Source organism: Falco cherrug, chromosome 7 (assembly GCF_023634085.1).
Source record: "Falco cherrug isolate bFalChe1 chromosome 7, bFalChe1.pri, whole genome shotgun sequence".
NCBI lineage: Eukaryota > Metazoa > Chordata > Aves > Falconiformes > Falconidae > Falco > Falco cherrug.
This window is the reverse complement of record NC_073703.1, coordinates 34,416,603-34,430,926: the sequence shown is the minus strand read 5'-3', so window position 1 is coordinate 34,430,926 and position 14,324 is coordinate 34,416,603. Positions and strand designations below refer to the sequence as shown.

Sequence of the window (14,324 nt, the reverse complement as noted above, 5' to 3'; positions counted from 1 at the left end):
TGGGGAGAGCACCAACAAATGGGTTATTGTTTCTCTGTCCAGTTTCTTGAACAGGAAACTCTGTTTGAAAACGTCATTTTTTAAAAAAAAGTTTGCTTGCCAGGCGTTTCTTGAGTCTGTGCTTCTTCCTAATTTCTCTGCTCAAGGCAGCACTCTGCTCATTTATTTTTTTCCCCTAATTTCTCTGCTCAAGGCAGCACTCTGCTTATTTATTTATTTTTTTCCCTAATGCAGGCAGCAACCCAGTGGCTGCTTGCATTTAGGACTCTTGGCTTCACACACACACACACACCCCCCCCCGTGGCTTATATCCCCTGATTCAGGGATAAGGACATGGTTTATCCGGCACCGTACAAACACAGTTAAAGTCACAGCCACAAAACCCAGGGGGGGGAAAAAAGGCACAAAGAAAAGGCTCCAAGGGTTAGGGGATACTGAGCTGAAAAATGTTCCATCAGGTTCTGCTTTGGCCACGCTGGAGCTGCCTGCAGTGGCGTGGGGAGCGGGTGAATGAGGTGCCCAGGAAGGGGGCTGGGTGCCAGCGGGGCAGCGTGACCCACTGGCAGCTGCTTCCAAGGGTCCTGGTACAGAAAGGCTGGAAAAGCCACGAGCACTGGTCTGCCAGCGTGGGGGAGCCTTCCTGGAGGAGAGGATGTTTCGTGACCAGGGTAGCAAGGAGGAGGCGGAGGAGAGGACCGAGTTGAACTTGGTGGTTGCTTTGTGAGGGGGACGTTGCAGGAGCTGCTCAGTATTCCCCCTCCGTGGGGCTGCCTCCGGCCTGCGCAAGAGACCGTGTGGCTTCAGTGGATTAAAAACATCCCTGCTTCCTATAGCAAACTGGGGTCAAGCTGCTGCTCCAGATACCTGCAGACCAGAAAAGGAATTGTACGTGATCGGGCACCTCCCGAGGATGGGCCACAGCCAGCTTTGCAGCCAAGAAGGGCCATTTTTAGACTAAAAACAACAGCAAAAAAATCTTGCGAAGAGTCCAGCATGCACCTTGCAGCACTTGATCCTTCCTCCAGCCACGGGGAGGACCTTACGCTGAATTGTAATCTGCTGTATGGACTGTGTGCTGGTATAAAGGGTTGTGAGGTTGTTGTAGAGGTCCTCTGGGTGTCAGGGACCCATGGGGGCTGGAGACGGTCTGACCACTCCTCTGTACCCAACAAAGGGTCTGGCTCTCGGTGGAAATGCTCACATCAGCCACACATGCCTCTTGTCAAGGACTTTTGCAGCACATTAAACCAGATTTAACGAAGGGTGCATCGGGGCAGAGGGAGAGTGAGTGCCTCGTCAGCCGCCGCATGCTGTGGAGGAAGGTCTGCCTGCAGAGCCCGATTCCTCAGCTCTAATCACAGGAATGGGTGGCTTTTCCCTTCTCAGGCTGAAAAATTGGCCTGGAACCCTGAGAAACCACAACACAAATGTCTGACACTGTTCCACATGGTCTTCAGCGAACAAAAACCCTCTTGAAATTAGCCCTTGCCTACCAAAATAGGCAACACCACTTCAAAAAGGAAGAAGGAGAGGAGGAAAAAAAAAAAAAGGAAAAAAAAAGAAGCTCAAGGCTTCACAGGGAAAGCACTTGCAGCCTCAGGGTTTCTATAAGCACATTGTCAAGCCTTCGGTCCGTGATAAAGCCGGTGCTGCCCAGAGAGTTGGTGGCCCCCCAGGGATGCTCCTTGCTGCTCCAGCCCTGCAGCAGTGTGGTCTGCAGCCACCTCCTGCGATGGGGAGCCCTGCACGCCACGGTGGCTCCATCTTCGCCATCACTCTTTCTCCGTCCTCTTTAATTTTTTTCACCTGGGAATATTAAGTCAAACTTGGTTTGAAGCCTGAGAGCACTTCGGCAACACCTCATACTTCTCAGCTCCAGCTTATGTATCACTTTTTTCCCTGGGATGCAAAACATGCCAAGCTCATCTCAAAGGCATTGTATTTAGTAGCATCTGCTGGGTCGCAGCTGACCCTGGTCTGGAGGAAACATGGGCTGGCATGGGCTGAGCACAACCCCTATGGCCCTTCAGAGCCACGGTCCCAACCTGCTTACCGTGGGGAGGACCGTGGTCTGCTCTCGCCCCCATCCCATGGGATACCCGGGTGGAAGGAGCCGGAACAGGCAGTGTCTTTGCAGAGTGGCTGGTGGGTCCCTGGGGAGCGGATGGCTCTTGCACCGCCTAAACGAGCCTGCGGCTGGCAGGAAAACACTTCTAAAGCAGAAGAGGGACACACTTTACAAGTTGTAGAGGATCCGTGTGCCAGTGTGGCTCGCACTTTGGAGCGGTGGTTTCCTCTCTTTGTTCGTCCGGCTCGCACTGCTGTGGCACTCAAAGGCAGGCGTGCCTCTGGCCACCTCCTGGAAGCTTATCTTACCCTAGAAGAATATATTAGATTTCCTTTTTATATTAAAGTTGAATGTTTTTGTAATTTTTTTAAAAAAAAAAAAAGAGGCTTGAGTGTAAGGTTATAAACTCACACTTGGTTTTTTTCTGCTGAAGCACATGTGGACCATTTAATTAACAAGAGACTGGATATGTGACTTGTCCCCACTGGGCTGTCAGCAGCCCTGGGTTCACCTTGGACCATCTAAAAGGCACAGAGGATTGTCAAAAGCTAGGGCAGGACCTAGGCTAAACTGACACTTTGAAAATCATTCGCTACATCCTCTTATTTTGAGAACCCAAGGACATGAACACAAGCAGCAGAGTTAATAAACAGGCACATTTATTAATCCCCTTTCGAAGGGTTACGAATTAAAAGAGGGAGAGGTGTGTGCATGCCAGGCAGGTGCCATCCCAGGGTTGGCAGCATTTTTAAGCCTGAGTGCGGGTGGAAGCTGGTTAAGAGGGTTTGCAAGAAGCCGTCTTGCTCACAGGTCTGTGTTGCAGCCAGAAAGGCTGAAGTGGAGCCTAAAGTTAAGCCAGTTCTAAGAGCCCTTAAATAATCTGTGACTGGTACCAAGAGTAGCTGGGGGGGGTTCAAAGAGCCAATGACTTTTTCTGCTTGTAGCATCCTTTGCAGAGGAATTATCTCTACTGCGTCTCCTGAACTTGTGTGAATTGATTCATAGTTCGGTAAAAATGGTTGTGGTTTAAATAAAACATGCTCTATTGGACTCCAGCGTTGCGTTATCTCGGGGAAGGAAGTGGAACTAATTTTTATATGTTGCACTGGATGATTTCTAATTGTTCCTGGCCATCCTGTGGAGTTCATTATTTCTCCTCCAGCCGACACCGGCTTCTAATTAGGGGACATAAAATTAAGATGGAAGAGCAGCAGTTTGCAAGGGTAATGCTGCTCAGGAAGGAATCTGGTCTGGATTTAAGCCAAAAATACCCTCTTGTTTGCAAGGTTTTGGTGGGGAGAGGATGGCTTAAGCACTGCAGGGTACTAGCTGGTGCGTACACCCTGTAAGAAGGAGGATTAACGGAGCAGCCTTCACCTCCTAAAAGGGGGCAATCAGCTCCTGTCCTCTCTGCCTGCTCCCCTGCATCTCTCATTCATTCAAAGGGCACAAATATTGCCTAAACCAGACGTTTTCCTACAGAGGGGCAGCAGCTCAGGAGGGGCTCTGGGTGATGTTGCTGCAGTGCTCAGCCCTGGTGATGCATTTCAACTGATTTATCAGTTTTTTCCCCCATCTTTCCCCTCCATATTTTTTTTTTTAATGCTAAATATTTTTTTCTTCTCAGAGGGTGAGGTGACATCTACAGAGCCCTGTTATGGTGCTGCTTGTGGGGTACAATTGCAAAGCCAGGAGCTGAAATAGCTTAGCCAAGACATTCTTAAATCCATGTATTTCCCATCAGGATGCATCACAACTTTAAGAAACATAACACTGCTCTGAAAACAAGCCTGGGTCCCCATTGACATCCTTTTCTGCCAGGAGACATCTGGAAGATGTGTCTGTAGTTATTTAAGGGGAAGGGAACAAATCCTTCACCATAAGCCATCCCCTTGCTTCCCTGCACAGCATGGTGTTAGTGTTATGGGCTGGTAGAAGAAAATGCTTTTGGAAACAGGAACAATTTAGATGCTGGAGAAATCTGCAGGGTTTTGGCTTCATCCATCAGCTGCGTGTGGCACCGGCTGCTTTTTACAGGTGCTTAATAAATGCAAACAAGCTCTGGTGTTTTTCTCTCCCCTCCTTTTATAACCCCACTACTTGCTCATTTTCATTCTGCTTCTGGTCAGCAGAGATGGCTTTGATGGCAGGTTTTCCCACAGGCTTTAGCTGGGAATTAAACCCAGCTTAACTTTTACAGCACAGTACACCTGGCCGGGGCGGGGGGGGGTGGGTGGGGGGGTGGTTCTACCAAGACTCGTTTATATTAGCAAATAACACATGGAGGAGCCGCGAGTGGTTTTGATGCAAAAAAAAGGGGGTTAGGGAGCTGTAGTGCTTTGGTGCTTTAGGAGGAAAAGCAACAAGAACAATGAATTTCCCCCAGGTTTTGTACAGACTTAAGAAACTTGATTTTGAAAGAAAAATGGAAAGGTTTTTGCTTCAGTTTCATATGGGCTGAAAGGTCATTTTAACCCCTCTGCCCTCAGGTTTCCCTGGAGCAGAAAGTCTGCTTTTCGTTTCATCTACCCCACCGTGAAGCTTAGAGATGCTAATTGTGAGAAATTAGTGTCGTTCTGTAGAATTTGCTCTTCTCTCTAGAAATTACCCCTTGTTAACTGACCAGTTTTGTTAGCCATCGCGATGTGAGCCCCACTTCTGTACCGGGGGCACATCAAAACCAACAGCGTTCACTTGGGTTTGATGCAAACTAGAAAGGACCTTCTAGCACTGGCCCCAGAACTTGTCCTGGTTATTCCGGTGGGTGATGAGACATGGCTGGGCTGAGCGATGCCTAAATCCAGCCATTTTTTTGGTCTCAGTGATCAGGAAGCAGCCCCTGGTAAGTTCAGCTGATTTCATTGAGAGTAAGTGCAGTAAAACATTGAACAAGTTTTTTACATCCTAAATGTGTACATTGAGATACATTAACTGCATTTATGGTTTAACCGGAAGTTCAGTGACTTTGTGACTGATAGAAATTGAATGTTGTTAAGCCAACAGACCAATTTTCTAATATGTTTTTATTATGAGGATATGTTTTGTCCGTATCCATCTTTTCTTCTAAATGCCGTGTATCACCCCTGCTAACCAACAGACTCGAGAAAAAGATACCTAAATCTTTAAGGAGATAACTAAAAGTGAATGAGACAGTACAGAAGAAGAGCAGTGAAAAATGGAGACCATTCAGTAAAAAATGTATTTAAAAATCTACTTAAGTTGCAACGCTTCTACAAAAAAGTGTTGGCAAACCTATGATTTGGGCTTTTTAAATAATTTAGCCTATATAAGAAGTATTTTCTGAACTTGACTGAAAGGCAGGTAAATACCTACCCATTGTAAAGCCTTTCTCGAGGGATAACTCCAAATCACAGGAGCTGGTGCCACACTCTTCGCTTAGCGGCATTGAAGTTATTTGCTAAAAACAAATTGAACTTGGCGTTCAGCCAAGGAAATACAAACCCGTATACAACTGGGAAGGAAAAACAAATCCATAGCTTTCCAAAGATCATTTGTTGGTGGATTCGGCCTCACCTCTTTGTCATGGATGCATTGTCACCGTTGCTTTGGTGTTTGCTCTTGGGGAGGGTTAAAAGGCATGTGCTCGGAAGCTCACCTGAGGGGTGGCTGGGCTGGGATTCTCTCATTGCTGGTAACAGCTCAGTGAAGTGCAAGATCTTAGCAGGACTCACAAGGCTTAGACATTTGTAAGTACCTCCACGATGATGTTAGGCAGGTGTGTAAATGCTCGTGCTTTGGGGCGTAAGCCAAGTCTTAACCTGAAGGGAGAGATGGAGAAAGCTTCCCCTGGGTCTGGGGGAGGATGTTCCCGTCCTGGGGATTTTTATGCCTTTCCCAGAAAGATACGGGGCTGGATGATTTTAGCAGGGCAAGCTTCATGGCCTCGGTGAAGGTCCCCATTACAGGTGCAATAGCGGCGATGCTGTCCGGGCTCCAGGGTAGGCATGGGGTGGCAGCCAAGTGCCCGGCACAACCCCGTGCTCAGGTGGGCTGTCGCTACTGGACTCCGCAGGGAAAAAAAACTCCAGAGCTGCTCAGTTATTATTATTTTTTTTATCCTAGAGGTGCAATCCACACAACACCTTTCCTTAAGCAACGCGACCTGGCTCGTGTAACCCCATCTCCTTGCAGGTACCCCCATCCCCTCAGCTTGCCCGAGACAAGGCAGAGAGCTCAGGGCCGACCACCACGCATTTTATGATTTCATTTTTTTTTTTTTCGGGGGACTCCGCTGCATCCTGGGCCGCGAGGGGGGAATAACCTCTTTGATTTTATTTTTTTTTCAGTTCTCTCAGGCCAGACACACCACAGCCCTTTGAAACGCTCTGTGTCCCTTACCCCACCCATGAATGTGCCAAACCAACCTCTAGGACATGGATGGATGTCTCATGAGGACTTACGAGCTAGAGGACCCCAGTGCATCCCTTCCGATCATGCCCCCCTGTCTCCACAAAGCAGTGTAGCCTCTTCGGGAAGTGGTGGGAGTGAACATTTAGAAGATCAGCCTTCTGCTCGTAACACATTCCAGGAGGAAGGGAGTGGGATGAAAGGTGAGTGAAAAACCAGACGCCTCCCCCCCCGCGCCCAGCACCCAGAGGCAGGAGGGGAAAAGCCGTTTTCCCGGCAGCGCGGGGCTCGGTTGGCGGTTTTGGGCGAGAGTCCTCGTAAGCAAACGGGGCCTTTCAGCGTTTCTTCCCGGCTTAGGAATTTAGGTTTAGGGCAATAAGTTAGGTTTTCTTTTAAGCAGCAGCTGGTCCTGATCTGACATCTTGCAGTTGGGTGCCAGTGGGCTGGTTTTGCCCCAGAATTCTGCAAGCTGCCAGCTTTCCAAAAAGCTGGATTTTTTCCATAGCCTGTGGCTTTTGGCTGTGACTGGTGCTCTTTTTCTCTTTCTGTTTTATTACGGTGAAAAATAGCTTAGCGTAGGTTTAGCAAGCCGTGTGGGATTTACCATTGCAGTGTTTGGTACCCACCGAGTATTTGGGGAAGTTCTGGCTTAGGATACTTGTTCGCAGTGGTTTTATCTAGTGTGTTTCAGTTGTTTTTCCCCGTTGTGCCTGCATTTCACAGAGACTTTCAGCAGTAAATACATGTGATCCTGTTGGTAAACAAGGCAGAAACAAAGCCTACTGCTGCAGTCAAAGATGGAGAGCAAACTTCAGGCTGTAGAGGGATAAATTGATGAAAACTGGGCGAACATGCAGACTGTGTATTCCTGTGAACAGACAAAATGACTGAAAAGAACCTGCAGCGATCAGAGACTGATTTGAACAGCTGCAATTTTCATTAATGCAAAGCAACTCAATTGTGTAAAGACCAGCGATGTATCAGAATAAGGAAATAATCATATTTTTTAAATAGTCACAAGGCCTGATTTTATTCTGATTACAGATAGATCTAGATACGTATAAATCTCTGTAAAGTGGAACCGCGCTTGGCTTGGCACTGTATGACATTGCTGTGCATGAATTAAGTGCATAAAAAGAACCCTCACAGCTCCCCCGTGAGATGGATGCTCGGGGCTCGGCCCCCTCCCTGGCTGGACTGTGCACCGTAGCGTTGCTCTGGGCTGGGGGCGATGGGCTGTAGATGTGACAGGAGAGTTTTCTAAGCCCAGCAGGCTTGCAGAGCTGGGCTTGGCTTCTCTGCGGCTCTGCTCGCTAACGACCACCGAAGCAGGTAGGGGAGCCAGGGGGTGTTTGGTCCCCAGCGCTGCTGCAGGCTCTGTGCCTACCTGTGGCTCTCGCTGCCTGCATAACCTTATGGTGGACCGGCAGCAGGCAGGCAGGTGGGCTTGGAGGGGTCACCGGGAGCATGTTGAAGACTAAGCTGCGATCAGTGTGAAGGGTCCCCAAGGTTTTCTATGCCTGGGGCCAGATCCTGCAGTCTGTCAGGCCAGGGAGACCCTTTTGGGGAGCAGGTGGTGCAGAAGGGTCTGTTCAATGCTACATTTCTCCAGGTTTCTGCTGATGGAGCTGGGGAGGAGACCACGGGGAGCTAGGCTCCTTGTGGTCCACAGCTGCAGCTCCTGGACCTGTATGCATAGAAACTTTCCAGTGCAGTGCCATCAACCTGTGTGGCCAAATCTGCAAAACCCAAAGGTGCTATTGCCCAGGCTGTCCACAAGCAATAACCAATTAAATAAATGACATATGGAGACAGCCTGTTGCTGCTGCATGCAGCCCCCCGGGGGGAGATGGCTGCCCTTCCTTGAGCCATCCCTTCCCGGGCATCCTCCTTCTCTGGAGGAAGGCTTGAAACATCTAAACCTGATTCTCCCTCCACTGCTGAGTCAGCCCAACTGCTTTTGTCCCGCTGTCCGGGGACATGTGAAACAGATGTCTGCAGCCGCTGGTGTCTACCACTGTTGTGTCCTCCCCCCTCCACTGTATTTTCTTCAGACTGAAGTCATCCAGTTTCTTCCCAAATGGTGTTTTCTAAATTGGGGTTGTCCTTGTTTCTCTCTGCTGGGTTTTTTCCAAAAAGCCCATATTTTATTGAAGGTGTGTTGCCCAAAACTGGACTCAGGAGCAGAACAGAGACTAGCTTGCCATACAGACAGCGTTCCTGTGGCTGTATAGCTCATCGTCCTCAAGTAACACACCACCACGGGCTGCGTATGACCCATTGTGTCCCCACAGCTTTCCTGCAAAAAAAAAAAAAAAAAAGTACTGCCTGTTCCCTGCCCTCAGTTCATGCTGTTTCTTGTTCCTACAGAAACACACAACTTTGTGCATTTTTATTGGGTTGCATCTTATTTCATCCAGACCAGTTGCTCGGTTTGCCAAGTCCCTTCTCTGAATTGCAGCCACGTCTCCACGAGCTCCTGCAGGCTCTTGTGGTTTGGTGTCACTCGTGCCTCTGGTCAGCTTGCTCCTTCTTTAACACCCTCTGGGGCATCCAGGAGGACAGTGGGGAAACCAGATCCATGACAGAACCCCATCCGACGTGGCTCAGCAGTTCATCTCCCCTGACATCACCTATTTCTCTCCATCTATCTTCGTGCTGAAGGAAGGGTGCCTCTTGGCTTTTTCCCAGCCTTTGGTTTCTCCAGGGGGAGATGCGGACACTTTGTTCCCTGCGGAGCCCGTCCATCTGTCCATCCGTCCCTTCGCAGGGCGCAGCTCGGGGTGCACTGGGAGGAGGGTTTGGGTAGAGCTGGGGGTTTCTGCTGTGAGTACATCCATGGGTTAGCTTGGTGTGCCGTAAGGCACTGCTGATGGTGTCCTGTGTATATGTCAGCTTGTGTGTATGTATATGGCAGAATGAATTGTTTTCCTTCTTAGTTTCCATGCCAGCACGTGCCAGCCGAACTCCAGAGTTTAATGCCTACAGGGGACAATGTATGTGAGCAGCGTGGAAGTCCCCACTCTGCTGCTCACATCAGACACGGCGTTTCTGACAGTTGTGCCATGACTTCACAATTAGCTGCTGGTAATCGGTGATTAAGGATCACTGCGGCTCACTGCCCCGTGGGGAGCATTAGCGAGTTTGGCTTTCCAAGGACCACGAAATTGCCTTAGATGACCTTGTACCTCCTGGTTGCCTCTTCCCCATGGCAAGGGTGAAAGACCCACCAGCATCCCTTTGTGTGCTGGGGTGGCTCCTTCTCCCCAGCCTGCTCCTAGGATTGTATTCTCCTGGGACCATTGTAGCTCACCAGAATTAGGAGGCGGTCCAGGGAGGCTGATGCAAAGGGAAAGAAGAGCTGCTTCTGCGCTCTGACTCTCTGCAAAGGCTGGAGGCGGGTGTTCCGCAGGGTTTAAGGTCTATATGAAGTTGCATCTATCTTCTGAAAGTATTCCTGTGGGCTTTGCCGTCACCGTGGACATGCACCAAAGGCAGATGTCCCCGGAGACACGGGCTCAGGTAGACTTCTAATGTGGCGTCACTACGGTGGTGTGGGTTTGTGTTAAAATGAAGCTGAGGTTCAAGCCTGCCAGTCCCATGCTGGAAAGAGAGGGCTTTCTGCATATAGCTTTTTAATTTTTTTAAACAGAATATTGATTTAAGAGGCCTCCGGTAGCAGGGTTTAGGACCGGTGAATGTCAGGACTTTTGGGAAATGCCAAAGTTCAGCCCGTCTGTGCTCAGTACTGGCTTTGCCCCCGTGTCTGCTGTAGGGTCGATCTCCTGTGCAGCATTTGAGGAATTTAATTGAAATGCAGATCCTGATGTGTGTCAGAGGATGGAGAGTGTGAGCAAAACGCAGCATTTTGGGGCTGTTTGCATCCTCTGCTTGGATGTGAGTGGGGTTTGGGGTCAGCCCAGGCAGTGACTTCTGGCAGATGTATGAATTGCCTTAGGGGACCAAACCAATGGTCTGTCTGTCTTGCCCTGTCCCCTCCAGCAACGAGGTGGTGGTTCAGGAAGAGGTCTGTGACAATCCTTGCCTTGCATGTGGCCCTCAGCAGCATGGGGCTTTTTGGACAGACTACCCACACCATGGGATGTCCCAGCAGTAAGACTGTCCTCCTCGCATCGTCTCATCCCTTTCTGAATAAAGTCTGGCCTCGCACTTTGCAGTTGGATCAGCCTAGAAAACCTCCGAAGTTGGCTGTGTTAGCGAGGGTTATTGGACATGACCATGAAGGTTGTCCTTGTGCTGGCCTCAGGGGTGGTGAGCAGAGCACCAGCACCCACAGCAGCCCCAGCCCGGCAGCAGAAGCACATAGTGGGTAGAAATCCCTCCTGAAAATAGTGCAAGCCCCCAGTCCTCCTCCCTCCTTGGTGGGCATGTTGGGCAGAAGAACTCCATCAGGGCAGCCTTGCTACCAGCCATCCCTCCCTCTCCTGGGGCTCTCCTACACCATCAGCCCCTGCTTGCCATGGGACATGGACTGCACCACCCATTTGATGCATACCCCTTACACTGGACTTGGGGGCGATCGAAGAGATCAGAGTGTTGCTGCTAACTGGTATTGATCATAGAATCACTGTAGAATCGTGGAATGGTTTGGGTGGGAAGGGACCTTAAAGACCATCTAGTTCCGACCCCCTGCCACGGGCAGGGACACCTCCCACCAGCCCAGGTTGCTCCCAGCCCCATCCAGCCTGGCCCTGAGCACTCCCAGGGATGGGGCACCCACAGCTGCTCTGGGCAGCCTGTGCCAGCGCCTCGCCGCCCTCACAGTAAAGAATTTCTTCCTACTGTCTAACCTAAATCTCTCCTCTTTCAGTTTAAAGCCATTCCCCCTTGTCCTGCCACTCCAGGCCCCTGTAAAAAGCCCCTCCCCAGCTTCCCTGTCGGCCCCTTTGGGCACTGGCAGGTGCTGTCAGGTCTCCCCGCAGCCTTCTCTTCTCCAGGCTGAGCAGCCCCAACTCCCTCAGCCTGTCTCCACAGCAGAGGGGCTCCAGCCCTCTGAGCATCTCCGTGGCCTCCTCTGGACTCGCTCCAACAGGTTCACGTCCCCCTGATACTGGGGGCCCCAGAGCTGGACACAGCACTGCAGAAGAAACATTTCCCGAGCCTCCACCTGCTCTCTCCATTCAAGGTGGAGTTTGGGGCTGCCTGGGGCTGAAACACTGGGGTTTTATTGTAAACTGCACCTGATATGGGTTGAGATGGGGTTCCTGGGTGTCTCGTGGCAGGAGGAGACAGGATGGACAAGGGTATTGCTGGGAGTGGAGCAGGTGAGCTCGGTAGGGTAAGGCAAAGCTATTGTTGGGTTGTAGGTGCTAAATAAAGCAGGTCCCGATTTGGCACAGCATTTGAAGGCTTTCAGATGCAAAACAAAAGCGCTGCCGTGGGCACGGTGTGGTGCTGCAGCACAGATGTCTGCAGGGCTCCCCCCCACCTTGTGGGGTGTCACCACAGGCACCCCAAGCCTGCAAAACCCCGAGTAGCTGCTGAGCAGGCTGGAGCAGGGGAGGCCCATATCCCATTGCCTGCTCTGTGGAGGACACCCCCATCATGGGGTCTGGTGGGGTTTTGCATGTTGCAGAGGAAGGTTTCCCCTCCCAGGTCCCTCCCTGTTAAGCCACGTTGGTGTCAGGAGGATAAAAGTATTTGGGTACCCATCCAGCTGGGCACAGAGGTGCTACACTGCAGATAACGCCTGGGAGGGAAGGAGCCATTTCAGTCACTGCATTTTGGGGTCCCAAGTCATCTTTCTGAAGTGTGTTGCTGGACCATCTTTGATCGCACATCATTTCACCGTGCTCAAAAAAAAAACAACCAACCCTCTTTATTTCACTTTAAGCAGCCGTTTAAAGTTTCAGCACATACCATCTTCTCTCATGCCGTAAATCAGGTGTCTGCCATCTGCAAAACAGCCATTTGCTAATCCTAACCTCGACCGCGCCATCAGCTCCAGCAGTTCCCCCGCTCCTGGGAACAGGGCAGTGAGGAGCTTGGCGTGCAGCAGCACGACACCGGCTCCCCGTGGGCTAATGGCCAGCGGCTCAGCCATGGAAACCCAGCCTCTGAGGCTGTGTCCTCCTCTGGGGGCTGGTTCCTCCAACCATCCGTATCCATAGCACTATGTCCTCCAAAAGGTCCAGGAAGGGCAGCAGGGCATCTAAAGCACCAGTGGGGTGGTGGATGGCACCTAACCAGCTCCTGGCGTTGCTGTTGATGCTACTGCGCGTGGTTAAGCCGTGTCTGGAGCTCAGCAGGAGCTCTCATCTCCTTGCCTTTGTGCTGCAGATGTCCCAGCCTGGCTGAAGAGCCTCCGGCTGCACAAGTACGCTGCCCTCTTCTCGCAGATGACGTACGAGGAGATGATGGCCCTCACCGAATGCCAGCTCGAGGCACAAGTACGTCCCACATCAGTCGTAAAGCAATCAGCCATGGTCCCGGTGCTTGCACAGTTGGTAGATGAGATGCCTCCAACACCTCTTTCTGTGTCTTCACATGGAAGGTGTTTCACCTGCAGGTGGTTGGGAAGCGATCGGAGAAAGGAAAATTGGGTCTTTGGGAGTTCCATGTTGTACCTGAAAACGGTCTCGTCCCACATTTCTTACTGAGCCCCAGCACGGAAGTCCCATCACTGGGAGCCACACTTGGGTTTTTTTCCAGTTGGGATTAAGTTCAGGAGGTGCAGGGGCACAGTCTGCAGTAACCAGCTGCTCTAAAGTCAGAGGGGTCTTGGTGGCCGATTGCCTTGTTAACCTTTGAAAATGTCCCCGCTTTCAGATTTACCTCTGCGTTATCCTGGGGATGAAGAGGGTCGGTCAGCACCTTTGCTTCCACTGTGTGAGATGTACCAGGAAGGGACAGACTAGCTGGAAATCTCTATCTTCAGCAAGTCTCAAAGTTATTTTCTATGTCCCCTGTGATCCCTGCACTCAGAAGTCTGATTAATTTATCGCAGCCCTTTTCATTTAGGGGAGGAAGGATTTGGGTTGACCCGGCTGCCCTGTGGAAATGTTAATGCCAGGTTTTGTGCTGTTTTTGCAGAACGTTACCAAAGGCGCAAGACACAAAATAGTCATCAGTATCCAAAAGCTAAAAGAAAGACAAAACCTGCTCAAATCTTTAGAAAGGGTAAGTAATCACAACCACTTACGTATTTCTTCTTTTTCAAGAAGCCAGGAATTCATTCTGGGGTGAAGTACTCCAGTTACACATGTTGTTGGAATCTTTTGCAGAGGAATCTGTTGTTGGCTTGTTGGCTTGGCCACATCTGAATGATGTCTCAGACACTTCTGTACCAGATGCAGGTTTTATTTGGGGCTGTATTTTGCAGAGTGGCTCCTAATCCATCTCTGACACGCATGCAGCTGGGATGGCTACACCCTGCAGCACTGGTACAAGCCCTGGCCAGCTCCAGGGTGCTCAGAAACACCTGAGCTTTGAGTGGTGGAGGGCACCACCCCAGCAACGCTGACTGGAAGGGGGATGTCCATCTGCTGAACCGTGATGCAGGACCAGATGTAGCCACACCAGCCATCGCAGTCCTCTCTGCTGCTGGAGAGCCAGCTGTGCAGAGCTTTTAACCCCTGCTTATCCCTCGGCCACTGGGTTATTTCTCCCTTCTCCGTGCCACTGTCCCTCTCATGAGACCCCTCCATCCACAGGGTCAGCATGGGGATCCCCCAGCCCTGTCCCTGCCTCGCTGTCCCCAAAAAGAGAGGGGATATCCCAGTGTCTGTTAGGTCGTTGGCCATGGCTCTTTTCTGGAGCATCATACGGGCAACCAGTCCTTAGATAAAAAGTCAGACACCCACATCAGTGCCTGAACATCTCAAGTTTCCAAGGAGGACCAACAGAAACTTCTTTGTCACTTCAGCAA

At 50.6% G+C, this 14,324-nt stretch overlaps 1 protein-coding gene across 4 annotated transcripts in view; it reads left to right on the top strand.

Annotated features, from left to right (window-relative positions):
- The window catches only part of SAMD4A (sterile alpha motif domain containing 4A), a 109,472-nt gene that overhangs the window by 78,478 nt on the left and 16,670 nt on the right, over positions 1-14,324 (top strand). For 2 of the 4 annotated variants that reach the window (XM_055715225.1, XM_055715224.1), the window contains exons 4-6: positions 6,376-6,639; positions 12,737-12,846; positions 13,490-13,576. In XM_055715225.1, the coding sequence (XP_055571200.1) occupies positions 6,376-6,639; positions 12,737-12,846; positions 13,490-13,576 (461 nt within the window). The remainder of the gene's footprint in view (positions 1-6,375; positions 6,640-12,736; positions 12,847-13,489; positions 13,577-14,324) is intronic. The other 2 variants (XM_055715227.1, XM_055715226.1) reach the window with 1 other exon arrangement.